This window comes from Podarcis erhardii (assembly GCF_964252035.2).
Source record: "Podarcis erhardii genome assembly, chromosome: 3".
In the NCBI taxonomy this organism is placed as follows: Eukaryota; Metazoa; Chordata; class Lepidosauria; order Squamata; family Lacertidae; genus Podarcis; species Podarcis erhardii.
This window is the reverse complement of record NC_138507.1, coordinates 559461-585309: the sequence shown is the minus strand read 5'-3', so window position 1 is coordinate 585309 and position 25849 is coordinate 559461. Positions and strand designations below refer to the sequence as shown.

At 43.3% G+C, this 25849-nt stretch overlaps 2 protein-coding genes across 2 annotated transcripts in view; one reads left to right on the top strand and one right to left on the bottom strand.

Moving 5' to 3' along the window:
- The first annotated feature begins 1980 nt into the window (after positions 1–1980).
- Positions 1981–13874, top strand: RAB20 (RAB20, member RAS oncogene family). The gene is made up of 2 exons (XM_081855728.1): positions 1981–2221; positions 13111–13874. Exons 1-2 carry the CDS (start codon positions 2053–2055, stop codon positions 13644–13646), a joined length of 705 nt encoding a protein of 234 aa, XP_081711854.1. The 5' UTR covers positions 1981–2052; the 3' UTR covers positions 13647–13874.
- A 5986-nt stretch (positions 13875–19860) lies between these two features.
- Positions 19861–25849, bottom strand: part of COL4A2 (collagen type IV alpha 2 chain) — a 215906-nt gene continuing 209917 nt past the window's right edge. Inside the window, exons 47-48 of the mRNA XM_081855449.1 lie at positions 23522–23808; positions 19861–22142 (exon numbers count right to left, since the gene is read on the bottom strand). Coding sequence (XP_081711575.1) covers positions 21888–22142; positions 23522–23808 — 542 coding nt within the window. The 3' untranslated portion in view covers positions 19861–21887. The remainder of the gene's footprint in view (positions 22143–23521; positions 23809–25849) is intronic.

Here is a 25849-nt window from a genome sequence, read left to right as displayed (position 1 = left end):
CCCCCCTTCCCCTCTCTCTCCTCCTCGCTCTGCTTGCCTTGCCCTGCCCTGCCTGAGGGCACCCTGAGGAGACTCCGCTCTCCTTTTTGACCAGGCGAGGTGGGAAAAAGGGGGGAAAGTCTCTTCCCGCCCCCTCGCCAGACTCCCTGCTCCGCTCGGCTCACTACCCAGGCGGCCAGTGGAAAGAGAGACGCAATTACCTCTCCCTCCGCTTCGCCAAGCTGTCAAAGCCCGGCAGCAGCGGCAACGGCAGCAGCAGGCGCAGCCAGACCCCCGCGAGCCAGCCAGCCCGCCCGCCCGCCCGGCTTCCTCTCCTTTTTTTGCCAGCGGCAGAAGGCTTTGCTCTCCCCCTTCTGCGACCTCCTCGCCAAGCCGAGCGAGCGCGGGCTCCCTAACCAGTGGATTTTAGTAGGGGCAGAGAGCTGCTAGTGCGAGTGCGCCCCTGCCCAAGTTGCGCCCGGTGCGGCCGGCACCCCTGGCACCCCCCACGCTACGCCACTGGGAAAAGGAGTCATATAACAACTTTTCCTATATTAAGGGTGGGTGGGTGTAAAATGAAGAGAAGCCTCTCATCTGCACAGGGTGTTTCTTAGTTGGCCCTGAGAAAGTCTCACAAAGCAGAAGTAGCAGAAATTCAGAAGGAGTTGTTGTGAAGAAGCATCAGGACATTGCTTCTCCCATTTTATTGGGAGCTGACAAATGGCAGCAGCAAGGAGATCCTTCTAACCTGGTCTTACTTTGGGGGGATTTTTGTAGGTTTAGTTTTCAGCCTTTAAAATTGCCCTGCCCATGCAAGTATAGTGTTAGGAGTTTGTGGGTGCCAGATTCCCCTAAATTCCTGGTCCAGGAGGTACTAGAATTTAATTAAGACTTGGAATGTCAAAAGCTAACTAAACTAGGCTAATCTCCTGTGAGAGATGAGGTAGACCCTGTGACTAAATCCTCTGTAGTCCATATGTGTTCAAAAAGGGGGCATCCCTTTGGGGGCAGCACTTCTGGGAAGACATGGGTGTAGGGCAGCCCCCTTGTGATAAAATGATTGTTTTACTGGGGATGGGGCTTTAACTTGGATATTTTAAATGCATGGTGGGTGTGTTGTTTTATTTGGGGGTTAGGGGTTGTTTCATATTGTTCTTAAATTGTGAAACTGTTATATGTTAATTATAATCTGTATAAATTAAGTTGTGGAGGAAGACTATTCTGGATATCTAGTGACAATAACCACTGAAGAACCGTTTTTGGACTTGTTGTGTGGAAAGGAAAACGAATGAATTTGAAGCAACTGGGATTGAAAATTGAGAAAACAACGTTTAGCAGATTGAATTGGGCATTGCAGCTGGACATTATTTTAGAGTGAATGTTTGGAATACTTTGAATAATCAGAATATCCATAATAGGCAGATGGAGAAATGGAAGTGCTTTCTACTGCTTTGTCTCTCTTTCCCCATTTTCTTTTTTCTGGTTTATAAAATGCTATTCAGGCCCAGACTGAATGCAGCTCTTTGGGTTTCTCTGGCCCTTAGACGGCTCCCTTTTCCCTCCCCAGGTGTTTTGGCCCGGCTGGACTGTGTCCTGGGGACTCTGATGCCGCCTCTCTTTTGTCTGGGGAGCGAGTGGGTGTCTGCAGAAACTCGCCTAGGGCCAGGGTCTTTGCCCATCCCCTTTTGCGCCTGGCCTGTGGGGGTCCCGGGGTCTCTCCTCGACTCCAGGGAAGGCGCCCAGCGTCCAAACAAGACCAGGCTTATTCCTCGGACTGTTTCCTTGGCCGCAGCCTGGGAGATTTCCCTGCGGATCCCTCGCCCAGCAGCCGGGCCTTCCGAGCTGGGAGCCCCGAGAGCCTCCCTTCCGCGCCGAGAGGGACGGAGCTCTTCCCCTCCCGTCGGGGCTCCCGCCTGAGCGAGCGCAGCGCCGCCTGAAGCCCCGACTCCGCCGCCGCCGGAGCAGAGCCTGAAGCCGCGTCCGGCCCAGCCCAGGTCCCGGCCCGGCGCCGCCCTTCCTCTTCCGCGCCGCCCCGGCGAAGTTTCCCTGGGCGGCTCCGGGCGCGGAGCGAGCATGAAGCCCGACGGGAAGGTGGTGCTCCTGGGCGACGTGAACGTGGGCAAGACGTCGCTGCTGCAACGCTACACCGAGCGCCGCTTCCGCGACACCGCCAGCACCGTCGGCGGCGCCTTCTGCCTCCGCCAGTGGGGGCCGCACAGCATCTCCGTCTGGGACACGGCAGGTGAGCGGCGGCGGGACGCGACGCCCGGGCCGGGAGCGCCCTTGCCCGAAGAGGGGCCGCGGCCGCCGAGCGCCGGAGTCGGGGAAGAAGCGCTTCGACGGCGCCCGGGGTGGCCCCGCGGAGCGGCCAAGCGGCCTCCCGGGCAGCGAAGGCGGCAAGAGTCTCGTCACGTCTGAAAGACGGACGCCGCCGACCTCGCGGCCTCTTGTCCCAGTCCGTCGCGGGCACGAGGCTCTCCACAGGTTTTCCTGCCCCGGATAACGTGGCTACGCCTGTGGCGCTTAGAAGGAGCAGAGTCCGCTCTGACAGAAGCTTCCGTGGTGATCGCAAATATACACGGGGGCAGAAGAGGGGGGAATGTAGACGGAGAGACACAAGAGGCCCAAGTCCTTGCCAATGCCAGCTTGGGCATAGTGTGGATTCAGCCTACTTCCTCCGCCTCCAAAACTCATAACAATGTGTTGTTTTGATTGCAGCCTGCATGCTTTTTTTACCTAATAGCAGCATTAGGCATATATTTGGATATATGTTTCCTCTGCAGATGCACAAATTGTCTTAGGCAATACGCCTCTGGCCTTATCTCCAGTGTGACATGTTGTTGCCATCTGTCTGGTGAGACAATGGAGGGTGCCTTGGGTTGAAGTAGCTTCGGGTTGAGCGTATTCAGGTTACACTCCGCAGCGACCTGGAAGTAACAGAACCTGTTACTTCCGGGTTTCGCCACTCGCACATGCTCAAAATGATGTCACGCACATGCGCGGAAGCGGCAAATCGCAACGCGCTGACGTGGGTTGTGTTCACTTCAGGATGCGAATGGGGCTCCGGAACAGATCCCATTCGCATCCAGAGGCACCACTGTATTAGCAGCCCCAAAGTGACCTCCCTGGGGAAGAAGCCTGGACAGGGTGTCTGGAGGAACCAGTGAAGGTGGTGAAGGTTCTGTGTGAGTGCCTGGAGGCAGTTGGAGGATGGATGGTGGCTAACAGATTGAGGTTGAATCCTGACAAGACAGAAGTACTGTTTTGGGGGGAAAGGGGGCGGGCAGGTTTGGGGGATTACCTGGTCCTGAATGGGGCAACTGTGCCCCTGAAGGACCAGCTGCGCAGCCTGGGAGTCATTTTGGACTCACATGTCCATGGAGGCGCAGCTTAATTCTGTTTCCAGGGCAGCTGTCTACCAGCTCCATCTGGTATGCAGGATGAGACCCTCCCTGCCCACAGACTGTCTCAGTGGAGTGGTGCATGCTCTGGTTATCTCCTGCTTGGACTACTGCAATGCGCTCTACGTGGGGCTACCTTTGAAGGTGACTCGGAAACTGCAATTAATCCAGAATGCGGCAGCTAGACTGGTGACGGCCGCTGAGACCACATAACACCAGTCCTGAAAGATCTGCATTGGCTCCCAGTACATTTCCAAGCACAGTTCAGTGTTGGTGCTGACCTTTAAACCCTAAACGGCCTGTATACCTGAAGGATAATCTCCACCCTCATCATCCAGTGCTTTCTAAGGCCCATTTGACTTCACTCTCCAGGATGTCTGGCTCAAGGTCAGCAACCACACTACCTGGGGTGTACGAGACATCCATATCTTTCTGGGCCTTAGAAAGCACTTCTAATAACAAGGCCAGTGGAAGTGATGATATTCCAGCTGAACTATTTAAAATTTTAAAAGATGATGCTGTTAAGGTGCTACACTCAATATGTCCGCAAATTTGGAAAACTCAGAAGTGGCCAGAGGATTGGAGAAGATCAGTCTACATCCCAATCCCAAAGAAGGGCAGTGCCAAAGAATGCTCCAACTACCGCACAATTGCACTCATTTCACATGCAAGCAAAGTTATGCTTAAAATTCTACAAGGCAGGCTTAAGCAGTATGTGGACCGAGAACTCCCAGAAGTGCAAGCTGGATTTAGAAGAGGCAGAGGAACCAGAGACCAAATTGCAAACATGCGCTGGATTATGGAGAAAGCTAGAGAGTTCCAGAAAGGCATCTACTTCTGCTTCATTGACTATGCAAAAGCCTTTGACTGTGTCGACCACAGCAAACTATGGCAAGTTCTCAAAGAAATGGGAGTGCCTGATCATCTCATCTGTCTCCTCTGTGTATTCTTGCCACCTCTTCTTGATGTCTTCTGCTTCTTTTAGGTCCTTACCACTTTTGTCCTTTATTACGGTAATCTTTGTACGAAATGTCCCTTTCATATCTCCAATTTTCTTGAACAGATCCCTGGTTCTTCCCATTCTGTTGTTTTCCTCTATTTCTTTGCATTGCTCGTTTAAGAAGGCCTTCTTGTCTCTCCTTGCTATTTTTTGGAAATCTGCATTCAATTTCCTGTATCTTTCACTATCTCCCTTGCATTTTGCTTGCCTTCTCTCCTCTGCTATTTGTAAGACCTCGTTGGACAGCCACTTTGCTTTCTTGCATTTCCTTTTCATTGGGATGGTTTTCATTGCTGCCTCCTGTATAATGTTACAAGCCTCCATCCATAGTTCTTCAGGCACTCTGTCCACCAAATCTAAATCCTTAAACCTGTTCCTCACTTCCACTGTGTATTCATAAGGGATTTGACTTAGATTGTATCTTACCGGCCTAGTGGTTTTTCCTACTTTCTTCAGTTTAAGCTTGAATTTTGCTATAAGAAGCTGATGATCTGAGCCACAGTCAGCTCCAGGTCTTGTTTTTGCTGACTGTATAGAGCTTCTCCATCTTTGGCTGCAGAGAATATAATCAATTTGATTTCGATGCTGCCCATCTGGTGATGTCCATGTGTAGAGTCGTCTCTTGTGTTGTTGGAAAAGAGTGTTTGTGATGACCAGTTTGTTCTCTTGGCAGAACTCTATTAGCCTTTGCCCTGCTTCGTTTTGAACTCCAAGGCCAAACTTGCCAGTTGTTCCTTTTATCTCTTGACTCCCTACTTTAGCATTCCAATCCCCTATAATGAGAAGAACATCCTTCTCTGGTGTCAATTCTATAAGGTGTTGTAAGTCTTCATAGAATTGGTCAATTTCAGTTTCTTCAGCACCAGTGGTTGGTGCATAAACTTGGATTACTGTGATGTTAAAAGGTCTGCCTTGGATTCGTATCGAGATCATTCTATCATTTTTGAGATTGCATCCCAATACAGCTTTTGCCACTCTTTTGTTGACTACACTCCATTTTGTTGGGCCACTCCATTTCTTTTACGGGATTCTTGCCCACAGTAGTAGATATGATGGTCATCCGAACTGAATTCGCCCATTCCCGTCCATTTTAGTTCACTGATGCCCAGGATGTCAATATTTAGTCTTGCGATCTCATTTTTGACCACATCCAACTTACCCAGGTTCATGGTTCTTACAGTCCAGGTTCCTATGCAATATTTTTCTTTACAGCATTGGACTTTCCTTTCGTTTCCAGGCATATCCGCAACTGAGAGACCTTTCGGCTTTGGCCCAGCCGCTTCATCAGCTCTGGATCTACTTGTACTTGTCCTCCACTCTTCCCCAGTAGCATGTTGGACGCCTTCCAACCTGAGGGGCTCATCTTCCAGCGTCATAACTTTTATATGCCTTTTGTCTTTGTCCATGGAGTTTTCTTGGCAGGGATACTGAAGTGGCTTGCTGGTTCCTGCTCCAGGTGGATCACGTTTGGTCAAAACTCTCCACTATGACTTGTCTAGCTTGGGTGGTCCTGCATGGCATAGCTCATAGCTTCTCCGAGTTATTCAAGCCCCTTCACCACGGCAAGGCAGTGATCCATGAAGGGGGTTTAATGCTGTACTGTGCTTTTAATATTTGATTGGAAGCCACCCAGAGTGGCCGGGGAAACCCAGCCAAATGGGTGGGGTATAAATAAATAATAATAATAAATTATTATTATTATTATTATTATTATTATTATTAATCACACCCTTAATCCACATACATTTCAAATACCAGTACATTTCAAACTGAACAGTGTTTACTTCTCACTTTGAACTGAAACGACATGCTTCATGTGCTTCACCATAGTCACAGTGAACTTATATAGAAGATCTTTTGTAGTTAGTCTTATGGAAATGCAAGATCCATCACTTGTGATCTTAAGAATGTGAGGATTTAACTTGAACTCGCTCTTTAGTGATGTGTAAAAACATGCATAAGATAGGCATAAAGTTCAAATTGCTGTGCAAGAAAGAAAAGTAGCTCACAGGGTCAGGGGTCTCCTTTGCCATCAAACTAGTAACTTAGAGGTGTATTTATTCTGTTTGTTATTTCTGTAGCACTTTTCCTTTCACACCCAGTTAAGATAATTGAGTTTTACTGTCAGGTGTCCCATTCTTAAATGACAGTTTTAAGGATATTAGAGAGAGAGAGAGAGAGAGAGAGAGAGAGAGAGTGTTGTGTTGTGTGTGTGTGTGTGTGTGTGTTGTGTGTGTGTTAGGGGATCAAGATCATTTAGAGTGGATACGGAATGTTTCAACACACCAAAAGTGGGCCAGAGTATGTGGAAATTAGGTGAACACTGGAGCCTCTCACCTTACTCCTCTTCCTCCTTGCAAGATGTGCAAACACTGTTGCTTGTGTGACCCCCCCCCCCGCCGAGCCCCTTGGAAGATAAAGGTAGTATATAAATGTAATAAATGAAATAAAAGACTTCTGCTTCTGCAGTGGGGCTTTCTCCCCCTCCTCCGCAAGCCCTCTGAAATTGGCTTCAGGGTGGAATTGGGAGTGCCCACCCCAGGCGTGGCAGAAGAAGAGGGGATTGTTCCATCTGGCAAGTCAAAATGATGTTCGTGTGATGCTGAACTCTATCCTTTAAAAATCAGTGAGGCTGTTTATTTATGGAGGTGGATTTGGTTACAATTGTGACTAGACTCTCCACTGTTGCCACTGCCCTCTAGGTTTAAGGTGCCATGTGGCACCCAGTTTATATATCTGAGTTTCTAACAATGCGCAGTAACTACTGCCCAGGTCATTTGGTTTGGTGTTTTGGGTGTCTTTTTCTTTTAACTCTGTTAACAAAGTTAGCAAGGTGTATAGGTGAAATGCTTTATTAGCACTGTTGTGCAAACTAAATAACAACAACAACAAACAAACAAATCTATTTGCTTACCTTCTGTTTTTGAGTGCAAGTGAACATGGGGTGTACCCATGATTCATCGTTGGATATTCTGTTTTACAATGCAAAAAACATCCCAGCCTGGCTGCCCCATGGAGACTTAGCGGTTGTAATAGTGACTAAGTTTCAGAGGAGACTTTTGTTTATTTTGTTTTTTACTGCAGAAAGTAAGTTGAGGACTGAATGTTCTGTACTGAACCAAGCACTGCAAGCTGTGCCTAAGGCAGAGCAAAAAGCCTGCTTTATGGTTGACAATAAAGATTAAATGGACAAGTGGTGGAACCCTTGTGTGAAAAATCTTTTTAAAATATTTCTGTTTCTTGCTGCTAAAGAATTAAAAACGTAAAAGAAAGTGGCCATTTTCAGCTGTGGTAAAGAATTTTCTATGAGATAAGTCATGCTGTGGCTGTGATGTTAAGGTGGAAATATTAAGGTAGACTGTGTTGTTAATAATATCCCAAACATCAAATGCATCCAGCATGGCAAAGGTACCTTTGGATTTCCTAGTGGCTGTTGGTATTGTTCAACAGTTGATGGCTGAACAATTTAAAATGATCATATCATCATCTATGAATGTTTGCACCTCAGAAAAGAATTATTATTTTAAAAAACCTCATCTTTATTTCAATTTTACTACACAAACCCCCAGATGAAAATGAAAATTATAAATGAACATACAAAAAGAAAAAGAATAAAAAAGAAAAAGACACAAATATGAATAATTAAAAAGAATAAAAGATAAATATATTGTACAGTACTAAGATGCATTATAAATTAGAAAAAATAATATAATTATACCATATTTCATTTCATCTTTTCTTCTGGTTGAGTTCCATTCCTCCTCAAAGCGGTTTCATTTACATCCTTTTATAAACTGTTTCCTTTTTTTAATAGTTCCAGTTCTCCCCTTATCTCTTTCATTCAAATATCAATTTTTACATCGTCATTTATTTTTTGCAGAAATTAATCAAAACAAGACCAAGTGTTAATTTGGGGGCACTGCTTTTTAAGATAATCTCTATATTTATCCCAGTCCTTTTGAAATGTTTGTTTTGATTTACCCCTAATTGCCTCTGTTGTTCTGGCCATTTCTATATAATTGGGAAAAAATTCTTGTCAATCTTTTTTTGTTGGGGTTTCCTCCTTTTTCCAATATTTGGCAATTAGGGATATTGCTGCTGCTGTGGCATAATTAATTTAAAAAATTTAAGTCTGTGTCTAAAATTCCCAGCAAGAAAGGTTTTGTTTTCTTGTTGAAATTTTGCTTATTTTTTTTTTTAATTCTTCATCGGAAAGCTTTAATTTTATCGATTCACAAGCTGAGAATTTCCGAATTTCATTCCACATTTTTTCCAATGGCGATAGCAGTATGGGTGTTCTATGGCCTATTTGATCATTACATCTTTTATCTGTTCCTCCTTGACCTCCCATTCCAATAAAATTTGATATTTTTTAGAAATTAGTTTTGTCTTACTTTGTAATAATGTTTTATCTAATAATGAAATCTCATTGGCAAACCCTTTTTTCTTGTTGGCTTTGAACACTTCGTTGACCTGATGGTACTAGATCCATCCCGTTAAATGATGTTTTATCTCCTCATATTCTTTTAATTTAAATTTATTATCCCTTTCTTCTAAAAGTTCTTTATATTTAACCCAATTCACTTCCATATATATTTTTTTTTTGGCTGTTAGTGCTTCTACAGGCGAGATCCACCAGGGTGTTTTCAGCTCTATTAGATCTTTATGCTTCTCCCAAACTCTATATGACTTTCTTACAATATGATTAAGAAAGCCCCTGTGGACCTTAACCTTTTCGTAACCCAAATAAGCATGCCATCCGAAATGGTTGTCAAAGCCTTCAAGATCTAATAAATCTCCATTTTGTAAACTCATCCATACCTTTAGCCAATTTAGGCAAACTGCATCATAATATAATTTTAAATCAGAGAGTGCCAGTCCCCCTCTATTTTTATTATCTATGAATAATTTGTGTTTAATTCTTGGTGGTTTACTTTGCCAAATGAATCTTGAAAGGTCTTTTTGCCATACTTTAAAACATCCCACCCCTCCAATAGTTGGTATCATTTGGTACAGAAAAATAAACTTAGGCATCACATTCATCTTAACCACTGAAATTCTGCTGGATAATGATAATCTTAACCTATTCCAGATTTCTAAATCCCTTTTGATCTCTTTCCAGAGTTTTGTATAATTATCTTTGAATAAATTACTGTTTCTATTCATCAACCAGATTCCCAAATATTTAGTTTTATTCACTATAGTCAATCCTGATATTTCCTGTAGTTTTTCTTTTTCTTGAGCGGACATATTTTATGCTAACGTATTAGTCTTTTTCCTATTCAGCCTGCATCCTGCTACTTTTCCAAATTGCATGATTTTATCTATTATCTTAGGGACGCTTTCTTCCGGGTTTTCCGTAGTTAGGATCAGGTCACCCACAAAAGCTTTTATCTTATAGGAATTCTTTCCCAAAGTTATGCCCTTTATATCTTGATCTTTTCTTACCGCTATTGCCAGAATCAGTACTGTTATGAATAGCAGACGGTGTCGATATCTGTTCCCTTATTCAAATTAAATTCAAAATATTCTCTTAAAATTCCTTTTGCTTTTTCTAATAATTTTTCATCATTAAGAATGAATTCATTAATTCTCAATCTTCTTACTGTATTCCTTCCTTCATTTCTAAAGGAATTGGATTATGATCAGATATTGTCTTTGAATAAATTTCAGCCTTCTTACATTTTAATAATATTTCTTTTGATACCCATATAGCATCTATTCTTCCCACTGATTTTTTTTGCTTTGAATGATATGTGAATTTTCATTTGGATGTTTAGCCCTCCAAATGTCTCGTAAGTCTAGGTTTTCTACTAGCTGCAGGAAATTTATTGGCAACCTGTCTCTCATGTTGTCCTATCCATCTCCAATGAAGTAACTCCATAAAGGTCTCCCATTAATATAATCTTTTGATCACTAAATTCCAATAATTCATCTTCCAACTTCTTATAAAATTCCACTTTTTTATCATTTGGTGCGTATATTCCCACTATAATTATTTTTTCTTTGGTTTGTGACTTTTATCGCCATCATCCTCCCTTCTTCTTCTCTGAAAACCTGCTCTGAATTTAGTTCTTTTTTTACCACATCCAAGGAAATAAACTCATCCCCCATTTTTTTTAATTAACTAACACCTATGTTTTCTTGTAACGTGTTTCCTGTAAACAAATCTGTTTTTTTTAAAGTAACTTGTCAGGGAACTGCCATCGGCTCAGGAGCGAGAGGGGAAAAGCCGGATGGATTACAGAGAGCCCCCAAAGATCGTTGGAAGCAGCACCTCCTCAGCGGTGGAGAGTAACCACGCCTCCAGTGGAGAGGAGATTCAGGGCTCGGAGGTGGCAAGGACACCTTGCCTGAGCAAAGCGGGGAGGAGAGAGGTCCTCCATTGCCCACGCCCTCCCTGCGCAGTAGGCTTCTGCGCCGAGAGGGGAGGCGCAGATTGGGTGTCAAGAAACTACTCTGCTGGGGAAGGTTCAAGGACCGCCCACTCACAGATTCTGCCAGTGAATGAGCGAGCCATGGAACAGTGGCGCTCTGCATGGTGAAGGTTTATTGGCACCAATAACGAGGCTTTACAGCCGACCAGGGAGGCATTTGCCTGATTGCTCTTGAGTAACCCCCTGAAATCCTTACATAACTGTTCCACCTTTTTTCTTTTAGTCTTATTGTTTAAGCCGTTAACATTCCATGAAATGATTTTGAGGTCCATTGAATTATGAATTGTCAACACCTTTATTTTAGTATCTTATATTGATCAGTTTAAGTGTTTTTGGGCAGGCAAAATTATTAAAGGACTAGTGAAATTCTCCTATGAAGAAATGTTACAATAGTGGAGGGGTCTTGTTTGAGGGGCAGGAAGTGAATAAAATGTATAAAATTATCATGCTGTGGAGAAGCTTTTATATAAACAGTTTAGGGCTGAGCTTTGGCAGTGAAATATTTTCCAAAGATCCTTTCACTTGTGGGAAAATTCTGATGAGCAGCAGCATCTAGCAGTCCTTGGCATGGAGAAAGTGGTAGGTGGAGTTTGAGACCCCCATTGCAGCCTGCCAAGACTCCGAGGGGTTTGACACACAGTCGGGGACATGTTTTACCCACTCCTATAGGGGAGTGAAGGAGGGAGCCCCTCTGAATTAGAGAAATTCCTGCAAGGTGCTCCTGTCTCCATAGTGAATGGCAGGAATAGTTCCAAAGGTTGTGGGACAATCTTCTGGAGAACAAGATTGCTACCAGATTAAAATCTGGTAGCAAACCTGCTCCCTCCTAGCCTAGGAGTTTGTTATGAGTTTGTAAGTGCAAGACACTCTAAAATCCAGATCAAGCTAGTCTTAGAATTGAATTAAAATTGAATTAAAATTGAGTTAAAACTGTGTGTCGGACTTCCACATATCAGAATCTAATTCATTATTAAGCTGTATGTCAGAAACCTCTTTAAACCAAGGGAATTGTTAATAGTGCTAGAAGTTAATTAAGTCAAGCTCGTTTTCTTTTGAGAGGATAGCATAGTCCTGCATTAATACAAAGGATCAAGGGATCCTTCCTTCAATGGAGAGTTAGTTTAAAAGACAATGCCAGTGTTTTAGGTTAGAGTTCAGGTAGGTGTTATGCAACGGAGATAGGAAGCAGCAAACTGGAGAGAGCCAGGAGCCAAGTTTGAGAGCCATGTTTGAGGTCTGCTTAAAGTTCAAAGGTGCTGGAGCTATGGGAGAAGGCAGAATCTCCTGGGGGATGAATGCTGGGAGCCCCTCCATTGTAGACTCAGGTGGTAAGGTAAAGGTAAAGGGACCCCTGATCATTAGGTCCAGTCATGGCCGACTCTGGGGTTGCAGCGCTCATTCACTTTATTGGCCAAGGGAGCCGGCATACAGCTTCTGGGTCATGTGGCCAGCATGTCTAAGCCGCTTCTGGCGAACCAGAGCAGCGCACGGAAACACTGTTTACCTTCCCACCAGAGTGGGAATCTACTTGCACTTTGACGTGCTTTTGAACTGCTAGGTTGGCAGGAGCAGGGACCGAACAATGGGAGTTCATCCCGTCCCAGGGATTCAAACCGCCAACCTTGCAATCAGCAAGCCCTAGGCTCTGTGGTTTAACCCACAGTGCCACCTGTGTCCCTTGACTCAGGTGGTATATCTGTGTAAATAGACCATAGATCATAAAGACACCAGTCTCCACTGTGCCTCATTTCCAAAAGTACCTGGAACCCCTGGAATCTCACCCTGCTGTGTGGATTGGGGTGGCATGTAACAATATGTTGTTCAAGAGTGAAAGGCTGTTGAAGGCCCAAAGATGTTTTGGAGGGGGGTCACCATGGCATAGTGAGCTAAGAGACTTCTCAGTATTGTCAGATAACACCTTCCATTTCTGTCTTCTGTCTATTTATGCCAAAGCTCTGGAGAGGATATGGATGTCATGTTGGGGTGGCAAGTTCAACTCAGTTTAAAATCATCCAAGGTCCTCTGCTGAGCAAGTGAGAGAGATATTGTTCCCTAACTGGAAAGAAGGAGGTTAAAGGGGACAAGAAGCCCAGAAACTCTGTGACTGAGCAGCAGAGCAAGAAGAATTGGGGAAGACTCACTAGGAGAGAGAGGGTGGCCAAGGCAGACCTGTCTCTCATACCACATACTTCTGTGATGCTGCTGGAGAATCTGTTTGCTTGTTTGTTATACAATTGAATATAGACTGAATGAAGTTGTGCTTCATACATCCATGTTATTTTCTGTCTTCTAGGTCGAGAACAATTTCATGGACTTGGATCTATGTACTGCAGAGGAGCAGCAGCTGTTATACTCACATACGATGTAACCAACTTGCAGAGCATCTTGGAACTTGAGGATCGGTTCCTGGCCTTGACAGACACTGCCAGTGCAGACTGCATCTTTGCTATTGTTGGGAACAAAGTGGATCTCACAGATGCTTTTGCCTTTTTGCCAGAAACAGAAGGTGAACGTCAGCCCCCCGAGCAGCCCATCAACAGTCCCATTTCTACCAAGTTGAAAAAACAAGTCCATATGAGTGATGCCATAGCACTTTATAAGAAGATCCTAAAATACAAAATGTTGGATGAGAAGAATGCTCCAGCAGCAGAAAAAATGTGTTTTGAAACTAGTGCAAAAACAGGGTATAAAGTGGACCACGTATTTGAAACTGTATTTGAGATGGTAGTACCAGTAATTTTGCAGCAGAAAACTGAAGGGTCACTGCAAACTGTAGATTTAAATAATATCAAGACAACTAAAAACATACAATCCAGCTGTTGCAAATAAACAACAAATGAAGGATATATAAAAAATATAAAGGTGAACCAGATCAACTACTTTTTTGGCATAATAGATCTATGAAACTGAACTTGATTAATAGAATGGATTAACAGAGGCAAACACTTAATTGGGGAAGGTTTGAAACAATGGCATAAAATTTGACTTTAAAGCAATTATTTAAAACTTCTATATTCAGCTGAGTGTGATTTATCCACATTAAATATGTTATATTCATCTGTCTACTGTTTTTCACATTCATCTGTCCTGTCCATTTTAGTAGTGCCAATATTTTTGCATACAAAAATTGCTAAATTGTACTAACTAGAAACAAGTTAGTACAAGTGCTAAACAAGTACTAACTAGAAAAGACTGATGTGCATATATAGAGTGCAGGAACAGAAAAAAATAGTTTCTTAGAACCATAAATTGTAGAGTTGGGTGCTTTGGATATGTAGCCGTCCTGATTCAAACTGGTTAACCCCACACACTTCATTCTCATAGCTGTAAGGATGGAGCCACAATTGGAAAGGAAAAGTCCCGCACACTTCTGTCAGCATAATGTACAAGAGCGGTGAGAATTTAGAAAGCTAGCTGTAATCTTAGTCTGAAGGTTAACAAAACCTTTATCGCCATGTGTCACATTTCAAACCCAAGAACCCCCCAAGTTTGTTTAGGATCTTTATCAGGTCATGAGAATTTCTACCCGCCTATAATTACATGAGACAAGTTATATATTTTTTAGAGTTACTGGGGATGGCATTCTGATGGAACTGCTCAGATATGCTGTGGTTTCCTATATAAAACACTATGTGAATTCAAGCAAGACTAGCTAGAAGCACCTGCAGCTTTAGATATTGACCATGGTATTGTCTTGGATTGGCACCATGGAATGGACATCGATCCTACTACCTACCTACGTTTGTTTGAGGCAGAAGTAAAACAGAGACTGAAAGGGAGCCAGCCTATTTCCTGTAAAGTCTACTTCTGCCTTTGTCCACCAGGTGGAGCAAGAGGACATAACCCTCTGCCGGCAAAGTCACAGGTCACTCCACAAAACCTTGCTCTTGGCTGCAACTTACGGCCAGTGAGAGAAGGGAGCGCTGAAGTAGGAGCCTTGAAGGAGCAAAGTGGCTGCAAGCGTCACCTTCACACTGCCTTGCTAAACAAAGGTTTGGTTCAGCATGCAGTGTGAACCAGCCCTAAGTACCATTGTTAATATAACAGAAGAAGTTGCTACGTGACTGAGGGCAAATTGGCCTCCATTCTCTCCCCTGGCTGGTAGTGAGAAAGCTAAAAGCCAGTGTATGAGAGAACTGAGAGCTAGAAGCAGGCAGAGGCTGGAGAGAGAGAGCCATGGCTGCGACTATGAGAGAAACAAGATCTTTTGGAGTGTTAAGGCTGTGAGCCCCTCCAGCTTAAGCTCAGGTTGAATATATGTGTAGATAAACCATGTATCATAAAAAAAATTGTCCAGTAGCACCTTAGAGACCAACTAAGTGTGCATGCACACAAAGGCTTATACCCAGAACAAACTTAGTTGGTCTCTAAGGTGCTACTGGACATTTTTTTCTCCCGACTGCGTCAGACCAACTACCTACTTGCATCATATATATCATAAAGACACCAGTCTCCAACATCCCTCATTCGAAGGAAATCAGACCTGGAGTAAGTGCCTGGAACCCCTGGAATCTTGCACCACTTGGAGTTTGGCATGGTGTACAACAATATTTACACACACAAGCTAAAGAAGAGTGACTAGTGGGTCACAGGGTTCTTATTCAACATCTTTATCAATGATTTGGATGATGGACTCAGGGGCATCCTGATCAAATTTGCAGATGACACCAAACTGGGAGGGGTGGCTAACACCCCAGAGGACAGGATCACACTTCAAAACGACCTTGACAGATTAGAGAACTGGGCCAAAACAAACAAGATGAATTTTAATAGGGAGAAATGTAAAGTATTGCACTTGGGCAAAAAAAAATGAGAGGCACAAATACAAGATGGGTGACACCTGGCTTGAGAGCAATACATGTGAAAAGGATCTAGGAGTCTTAGCTGACCACAAACTTGACATGAGCCAACAGTGTGATGCGGCAGCTAAAAAAGCCAATGCAATTCTGGGCTGCATCAATAGGAGTATAGCATCTAGATCAAGGGAAGTAATAGTGCCACTGTCAAAGGCCTGGAAACGATGCCTTATGAGGAACGGCTAAGGGAGCTGGGCATGTTTAGCCTGGAGAAGAGGAGGTTAAGGGGTGATATGATAGCCATGTTCAAATATATAAAAGGATGTCACATAGAGGAGGGAGAAAGGTTGTTTTTTGCTGCTCCAGAGAAGCGGACATGGAGCAATGGCTCCAAACTACAAGAAAGAAGATTCCACCTAAATATTAGGAAGAACTTCCTGACAGTAAGAGCTGTTCGACAGTGGAATTTGCTGCCAAGGAGTGTGGTGGAGTCTCCTTCTTTGGAGGTCCTTAAGCAGAGGCTTGACAACCATATGTCAGGAGTGCTCTGATGGTGTTTCCTGCTTGGCAGGGGGTTGGACTCGATGGCCCTTGTGGTTCTTCCAACTCTATGATTCTATTCTATGATTCTAAAGAAGCTGGTAAAATGCGGTCTTGACTATGCTACCACTCAGTGGATTTGTAACTGGCTGACTGACCGAACCCAAAGGGTGCTCATCAATGGTTCCTCTTCATCCTGGAGAAGAGTGACTAGTGGGGTGCCACAGGGTTCTGTCTTGGGCCCGGTCTTATTCAACATCTTTATCAACGACTTGGATGATGGACTCAAGGGCATCCTGATCAAATTTGCAGATGACACCAAACTGGGAGGGGTGGCTAACACCCCAGAGGACAGGATCACACTTCAAAACGACCTTGACAGATTAGAGAACTGGGCCAAAACAAACAAGATGAATTTTAATAGGGAGAAATGTAAAGTATTGCACTTGGGCAAAAAAAATGAGAGGCACAATTCCTGGACAGAAACGAGGAGGACCTTTTGAAAGGAGTGTTAGAATCAACGTCGGAAACAGATCTTGGAAACTGGACTTTTGGACTCAAGTCACCAACGGAAGAAGACCAGCCGCAGGGAGCGACTGGAGGCAACTAAATAACAATGTCTCTGCAATTTCTAACTTGGAATTGTAATGGACTGAACCTTCCCAGAAAAAGGCGTGAAGTTTTTCATATTTTGAAAAGAGAACAATTGGATTTGATATGCTTACAAGAAACCCATGTTACAAGGGCACATAGAAGATTGCTTATAAATAAAAGATTAGGACAGGAATTTATTTCGTTGGACAAAGTTAAAAAAAGAGGAGTGGTGATCTACGTAAAGGAGAAGTTGACCCCAAAATTGATCTTTAAGGATGAACATGGAAGGATTTTGGCAATTGAGATACAAATCCAAGGAGAAAAATTTTTGATAGTTGGCATTTATGCACCAAACGAAGGGAAGGCAGAATTTTATAAGAAATTGCATGAGACATTAATGGACTATCTGGATTACAAGGTGATTTTGTTGGGAGATATGAACGGCGTCGTTTCTACTAACATGGACAAAGCACAAAGACAGGCGGTCTCTAAAGAGGGGATACTACCTAAGACCTTTTTTGAAATGACTGAAAATATGGACTTGATTGACATCTGGAGAACAAGAAACCCTCTTGAAAGAGAGGGAACATTCTTTTCAGAGGCACAGATGACATGGACAAGAATAGATCAAATTTGGATTACTAGTGGAATGGCTCCAAGGATAAAAAAAGTGGAAATCTGCCCAAAAACACGCTCCGACCATAACGCAGTGAAGATGGAAATGAAACTGACAACAGCTGGCTCCTTCTGATGGAGAATGAATGACACCCTATTCAGAGATGCTGAGATTTATAAAAAGGCCCAAAAAACTTTGAAGGACTATTTTGAGATAAATCTGAGGACAGAGGTGGAGAAAAGAGTGATTTGGGACGCAAGTAAGGCTGTGATGCGAGGTTTCTTTATACAACAGAATTCTTTAAAGAGAAGGAAACAAAATGAGAAGAAGGACAAGATTTTGGAAAAAATAAAAGAAGGAGAAAAGAAACTGAGGTCTAAACCAAAGTCTCATGAAATTTTGAGAGAAATCAAGTTTTATCAGATGCAGTACATGGAATTGATGAACCAGGAGATAGAATGGAAAATCAAGCAAATGAGACAGAGGACATTTGAATCAGCGGACAAATGTGGGAAACTTTTAGCATGGCAATTGAAGAAAAGACAGAAACTGAACACAGTCACAAGCTTGGAGGTGGATGGAAAAAACATTTTCAAACCAAACGAGATTAGCAATTGTTTTCAGAGTTATTTCAGAAGGTTATATGCACAAGGGCCTGAAAATGAAGGAGATATAGAGGACTTTCTTAAGAAATATGGATTACAAAAAATTTCGCAGCAAGGTATGTTGATTTTAAACGAGAAAATAACAGATAAAGAAATAGAGGGTGCCATTCAAAATATGCAATTAGGGAAATCTCCAGGGCCTGATGGACTAACCTCCAGATACTATAAAACATTGAGGGACTGGTTAATACAGCCGCTTAAGGAGGTTTGTAACGAAATACTAGAGGGGAAAAAGGCACCTGAATCGTGGAAAGAAGCTTTTATCACATTAATACCAAAGACTGAAACTGAAAAAAATCAGATTAAGAACTACCGCCCTATATCATTACTAAATGTGGATTACAAAATATTTGCTGATACTTTGGCAAAAAGACTGAAGAGAGTGTTAGTGGAGGAGATTCATAAAGATCAGGCAGGCTTTCTCCCAGGAAGACATTTATCAGAGAACATAAGGAATATAATTGACATTATGGAGCTGTTAACTGTAAATATTAATACAAAAGCGGTGTTGATTTTTGTGGACGCGGAGAAAGCCTTTGACAATATTTCTTGGAACTTTATGAAAAAGAATCTCCACGGGATGGGGGTAGGCCAAAAGTTCGAAAATGGTATAGGTGCAATATATTCTGAACAAAAGGCAAAGTTAATTGTAAATAATGTGGTAACTGACAAACTTTCCATAGAAAAAGGGACACGGCAAGGGTGCCCAATATCCCCATTACTTTTTATATCTGTCCTGGAGGTTTTGTTGAATATGATTAGGGGGGACCAGCTGGTAAAAGGAGTTCAGGTCGGAGCCAGACAGTACAAACTGAAGGCATTCGCAGATGACTTAGTATTGACTTTGCAAGAGCCGGACACTAGTACAAAGAGAGTTTTAGAGTTAATTCAAGTCTTTGGTCAGGTGGCAGGATTTAAGTTGAATAAACAAAAAACTAAAGTTTTGGAAAAAAAATTAACAAATGCTGAAAGAGAGAGTTTTCAAAATGAAACTGGATTAACGGTGGCAAAGAAAGTAAAATATTTGGGGATTAATATGACATCCAAAAACGTGAATTTATTTAAAGACAACTAAGACAAATGTTGGACAGAGGTAAAGAAAGATCTAGAAATATGGTCGAACTTGAAGCTTTCCTTGTTAGGCCGAATTGCAGTGATCAAAATGAATGTATTGCCTAGAATGTTATTTTTGTTTCAGACACTACAAATTGTGGATAAACTAGATTGCTTCAAGAAGTGGCAGAAAGATATATCTAAATTTGTCTGGCAGGGCAAAAAGCCCAGAATAAAATTTAAGATACTTACTGATGCAAAAGAAAGAGGGGGGTTTGCCCTGCTGGACTTAAGACTGTACTATGAATCGGCAGCTTTCTGCTGGCTGAAAGACTGGCTACTTCTTGAGAATGCAGACACGTTGGATTTGGAAGGATTTGACAATAAAACTTCCTGACAGTAAGAGCTGTTCGACAGTGGAATTTGCTGCCAAGGAGTGTGGTGGAGTCTCCTTCTTTGGAGATCTTTAAGCAGAGGCTTGACAACCATATGTCAGGAGTGCTCTGATGGTGTTTCCTGCTTGGCAGGGGGTTGGACTTGATGGCCCTTGTGGTCTCTTCCAACTCTATGATTCTATGATTCTATGATTCTATAAATGTGCTCATTGGCTAGATTGTGAAAACAGTAGTAAAACCCCTATGGCTTGGTGGGTTTGGAAGTGCTAGGCTTTCATGCTGAAATGCTTTCCTTTCTTTCGCTAAACTCAAGCCTAGTGTGTTTGTTTCATCATATGAGATTATTTATGGCTTAAACACTGCAATAAGTCCAAACACAATAAATACAATGTTAAAATACAATCTTTTATTCATTATACAAAATCAAAACTCATTGATCACTATTTGTCCTGTAGGTCTTGCCAAATAATTGCCCAGAACCAGAACTGCACTGTTAGAATCACACAGTCATGTGGAAAGTGGTGCGTTCTAAGCTCTCTCCAGATGAATGTTTTTTGCATATGTGTTCTGCAACATATTGATGCAATATTATTAGTGAATTAGTATTGAACTGCTTATGCATCAGTCTGCTTTCTTAGTCTTGCTGTCTAAGACGCCCAAACCTATGTAATAAGGAAAGCTACAGGATTTCTGAAAAAAGCTGTGGGACATGCACCTGTTGAGAATGAAGCAATGTTCCACCCTGGAACCTCTGTAGGCACTGAAAGCAGGAGAGTACTGAAAGCAGAATGGTGTACAACTGCCTCAGTCATGAATGTGTAAAAAACAGGATCTCTGTAGAGGCCCTAACTCTCCTTGGGTGGAGAAAATTGTGCCATTTGCACAATTTGCTTCCTCCTTCCATCTGCTCGCACCTGGGAGCAGTGGAGGAAAAGACTGGCAGCAGAAACTTAAGCATGAGTATTCAGAAGTCCCTCTTGGGTACAATGGGAGAGAGCATGTTGTTTTGAATTGAAGCCTGATCGACTCCAGGGAAGGAGCTCAAAGGCACCTGGGAGCAGCAGCGATAAAGGGAACATTTTCTTATGTGTCCGGTAGCATGGCTGAAGAAAGCCTTGCTGGTATCTAACTTCCTGCAGCAATACTGAGAGACAACTAAACTCTGTACTTGGTGCAGTGCACCTGTTGGTTGCGTTTTGGGGCTCAGTGAGCACAACATATATTTTATTTAATTAAATTATTTAATTTATATGTTATTCTTCCCAAAGGAGCTCAGGGCAGGCTACAATCCCACATTTGGTCCAAGATGTCAAAAAGTTTGGTGTGTTACCTGTCAAAAGCAACACTTATGCAGGTTCTGTAAGCTATAGAGACAATTATGCATATGAAGCAATATATTGTTTAATAAAAGCATTTAGGTGGAAAAATTTGGCCCTGAAATGAAGTTGCAACATAAATACAACAAGTAGGTGCAGGTTTAAAGTTCTATTGATGTTGGTGGCTCTGAAACATGCCTAACTTCTGGCTGAATTGAAGCCAAAGTCTAACAGATGAAAGTCTTACAGAGGCAGAGCGCAACTTCTATTTTCATCATTTTTATGTTCCAAAATGGTACTTAAACTTCAGCTCTTTGAGCCGATTCCCATGTACGTTTGCACATCCATCTTAATGTATGGTTACTATTCAATGACTATGAGCTATTTTCAGTGGTTAAGTATACAGTAAAAATGCATAAAAACCCATTTAATGCTGTAAATCAGACCTAGGTAAAGGTAAAGGGACCCCTGACCGTTAAGTGCAGTCACGAAAGACTCTAGGGTTGCGGCGCTCATCTGGCTTTACAGGCCAAGGGAGCCGGTGTTTGTCTACAGACAGTTTTTCAGGGTCATGTGGCCAGCATGACTAAGCTGCTTCTGGTTCAACGGAACACCGAAACCAGAGCAGCGCACGGAAACGCCGTTTACCTTCCCGCCAGAGTGGTACCTACTTATCTACTTGCACTTTGACATGTTTTCAAACTGCTAGGTTGGCAGGAGCAGAGACCGAGCAACGGCAGCTCACCCCGTAACAAAGATTCGAACCGCCGACTTTCTGATCGGCAAGTCCTAGGCTCTGTGGTTTAGACCACAGCACCACCCGCATCCAAAATCAGACCTAGTGGGCAGCAAATGTGTTAGGAAATTAGATCCTGCCAGTTTTTTTAACTCTGAAAAGAACCTTTTTGCAACAATAAAAACTACTTAGAAAATTATGGGAATGAAACCAGAACCAACTTGGTTGTAAACCATTGCAGTGGTTTGTTCTTTCAGATAAATGGTGATCAACTGATATTTCAATTTTTGAGGTAACAAAGTTAAAGAAGCACCAACAAGATTTGTTCCTTGCCATTGCAAGATGACTTACTTTTTTTTTTACAAATTTTTCATACACACTTGGCATCGGCTGATGTGTGTTCGGATGAGTCCAGCCTTGAGTGTATCTGCTGAAGGGGAGTGTTGAAATTGATTGTCAATGGTGGTAAGCCAGAAACTGTATTTGTTTGCAAAGTAGTGGCAGGTTCCCTGAGCACCGTTGCATTCGATGAATGGTGTTGCTCGGAAGTCTTCCAAACAGCTGCCTGGAGACACGAGTGACTGTCCACCACCTTCGGCACCAGCTGCAGTGTGCTAGGAGAGACCAGGTAGGAGGCTCAAATACAAGATAAGAGAAGTATATACAGTGGTACCTCGGGTTACATACGCTTCAGGTTACAGACTCCACTTACCCAGCAATAGTACCTCGGGTTAAGAACTTTGCTTCAGGATAAGAACAGAAATTGTGCTTCAGCAGCGTGGTGGCAGCGGGAGGCCCCATGAGCTAAAGTGGTGCTTCAGGTTAAGCAGAGTTTCAGGTTAAGAACGGACCTCCGGAATGAATTAAGTACTTAACCAGAGGTACCACTGTAATCTGTACTAGCACCATCATTGACTTGAGTGACTGGTTCTACAGGACTCTTTTTTTGTCTCCTACGCTTCTAAGGTCTATATGAAACTGCTGAGTGAGAACAGATATTTAGGGGGGGTGTGTGACACCACCCTCTTAATTGGAGTCAGGTAAAATTGTAGAAGTGCTGAATCTAGAATCAATAATGGGCTGGATAAAAGCTGATAAAATGAAACCCAATCCAGAAAAAAATTAAGAGATTCTCTCAGTAGGTAGCCCATCTGGTCAGGGTCCAATCCTCTCTCTTGCAACTGAATGAATAAAACAACGATAAAGGCCACCAACAAAGGGGCGGCGGCGGCGACACATCTGCACAAGCAAATTGTATCTGAACACATTTGCAGATACACTTTACCAAGGGAAATTCCTCCCAGTGCTTCTTGAAAAATCTGCTTGAGACTACTTTGTGGGAACTGGAAGAGATGTAGTACCTCTTGGGTACAATGGGAGAGAGCATGTTGTTTTGAATTGAAGCCTGATCGACTCCAGGGAAGGAGCTCAAAGGCACCTGGGAGCAGCAGCGATAAAGGGAACATTTTCTTATGTGTCCGGTAGCATGGCTGAAGAAAGCTTTGCTGGTATCTAACTTCCTGCAGCAATACTGAGAGACAACTAAACTCTGTACTTGGTGCAGTGCACCTGTTGGTTGCGTTTTGGGGCTCAGTGAGCACAACATATATTTTATTTAATTAAATTATTTAATTTATATGTTATTCTTCCCAAAGGAGCTCAGGGCAGGCTACAATCCCACATTTGGTTTCCAATTTGGTTTTAACATTGCTATTGGTATATTATTATTATTATTATTATTATTATTATTATTATTATTTCTACCCCGCCCATCTGGCTGAGTGAGAATCTCTTTCTTTCACTCAAACACTGAATGTTTCTGCCCCTTCTTGTTCCTGCTTGGAAGAGCTGCTTCTTGCTGTGCCAACTTCCAAAGTGCACTTACTGCACAGGTTAGTTGGCTGTCAAGTGGGAAGGGAAGGCATGCATGAAGGCAGGATATAGAGGTATATTTTAAAATCTTTGTTTCACAATCAAGAAAAGAAGCAAATACCATGAGGAAGGAATAGCCGATCCACAAGCTGCGCCATCCTTCAGGACAGTGTGGAATAGTGACATCTTGGCTGTGAATGGCTATGGCAACAGCTGGCGCTTCACAGACGGAGCAACGGCTGATATAAGGCCGGATTTCTTCTTCTTGCACAGGCATCATTGGGAGAGGGGCTGTTGTTGAGAGCCAATAAGACTTATCATTGCGACTTGCATAATAGCAGACGTCCCCAGGATTGCAGTAAAGAAAAGGCATAGTGCTGAATCGAGTCAAACATGAACCAGCTAGACCTGAAAAAGTAAAACACAAACCTTCATTAGTTCTGGTTTTAGATAATACATTTATGGTTCTAGCCAAAGGCCATGACAAACTTGTAACAATAGTTTTTGGCATCTGTCTCTCTCAAGAGAAAATGGAGTGCACCTCTGGGAGTAAAGTCAAACCACTGCATTGGCAGCACCAAAGTGACCTCCCTTGGGAACAAGCCTGGGCAGCGTGTGTGGAGAGGTCCTGGGCTGCCCAGATGACAAGACGCCCTCCTTGGCCTCACTGATGGGGTCCAAAGGAAAGCAGAGCAGTATGTTTGGTTGGCTAAGGGAGTTGCCAGAAAGAGGCATACAAGGCACCATCCAATGGCCTTAGGGACTCCACTCTGGATTTTTGCAGGGTTTACTCTTTAGCCTTTTCTTCTCCCGAAGATATTCCACAAGGCTGCAGAGGGATAGTATCAGAGTAGTCCTTCTAGATGGGCTCCCTTCCCAGATTGACAAGCCCCACCTGCCCCTCACTTTCCTCTACAGCATGTGCAGAAACTGCTTTCTTGACTATTGGACCAACTATTGGTCTTGTCTGCTCAATCCACCAGAGCCTGTCTTTGAATGCAGGGGAAGTCTCTAACTCACTGAGAGTTTGAGACGCATCAGCTCCCCTCACCTGGTTTAGCTGACCAGGCAAAGGCATCTCCCTGGTGTTGTGGCCACTGTCCCATGCTGACAGCTTCTAGGAGCCACAGGTGAGAGCTGAGTGCAGGGTGGGGATGAAAGGTAGGCAAACTAGCCCAGAAGGAGCATGATGTGTCCCCAGCAGAGGTACTAGCTCCTTTTTCCTGATTCCCTCCCCCCGCCAGTATAAACAAGGGCCACTCTCTGTGTTACAAAGCTATTACTGTCTCTCAAAAGAAACTGAACCACTTCTGCCAGGGTGTACCTGCTTGCTTATGTGAACAAAGATTTCAGGAAGTGATCTCTTGGGTCTCTGTGTAAGGGGCAGACTAACAGATAACGAGTGATGTCTTCCACCTGAGGTTGACCACAAATACAAAGTCTGTCTGTGGGATAGAATAGAATCATAGAATCATAGAGTTGGAAGAGACCACAAGGGCCATCGAGTCCAACCCCCTGCCAAGCAGGAAACACCATCAGAGCACTCCTGACATATGGTTGTCAAGCCTCTGCTTAAAGACCTCCAAAGAAGGAGACTCCACCACACTCCTTGGCAGCAAATTCCACTGTCGAACAGCTCTTACTGTCAGGAAGTTCTTCCTAATGTTTAGGTGGAATCTTCTTTCTTGTAGTTTGGAACCATTGCTCCGTGTCCGCTTCTCTGGAGCAGCCGAAAACAACCTTTCTCCCTCCTCTATGTGACATCCTTTTATATATTTGAACATGGCTATCATATCACCCCTTAACCTCCTCTTCTCCAGGCTAAACATGCCCAGCTCCCTTAGCCGTTCTTCATAAGGCATCGTTTCCAGGCCTTTGACCATTTTGGTTGCCCTCCTCTGGACACGTTCCAGTTTGTCAGTGTCCTTCTTGAACTGTGGTGCCCAGAACTGGACACAGTACTCCAGGTGAGGTCTGACCAGAGCAGAATACAGTGGCACTATTACTTCCCTTGATCTAGATGCAATACTCCTATGGATGCAGCCCAGAATTGCATTGGCTTTTTTAGCTGCCGCGTCACACTGTTGGCTCATGTCAAGTTTGTGGTCAACCAAGACTCCTAGATCCTTTTCACATGTACTGCTCTCAAGCCAGGTGTCACCCATCTTGTATTTGTGCCTCTCATTTTTTATATGATCTTGTTATAGTGGTCACCAAGACTGCAGTGGGCATCAGCTGGAAATGCGGCTCAATAAAGGCATTTTTTAAGAACCCTGGCTAGAGTTTTAACTATTTTTTGTGCTTTTATCTTGCATTTTTATCTTGTGAACTGCTCTGAGATCTTCTGATGAAGGGTGGCATATAAATATAGTAAGTAATAAGTAATAAATTAGAGTTTGGTCAGATAACTAGCTCTGAAATGTTCCGTGCTCTGGAGCAGCTACTAACA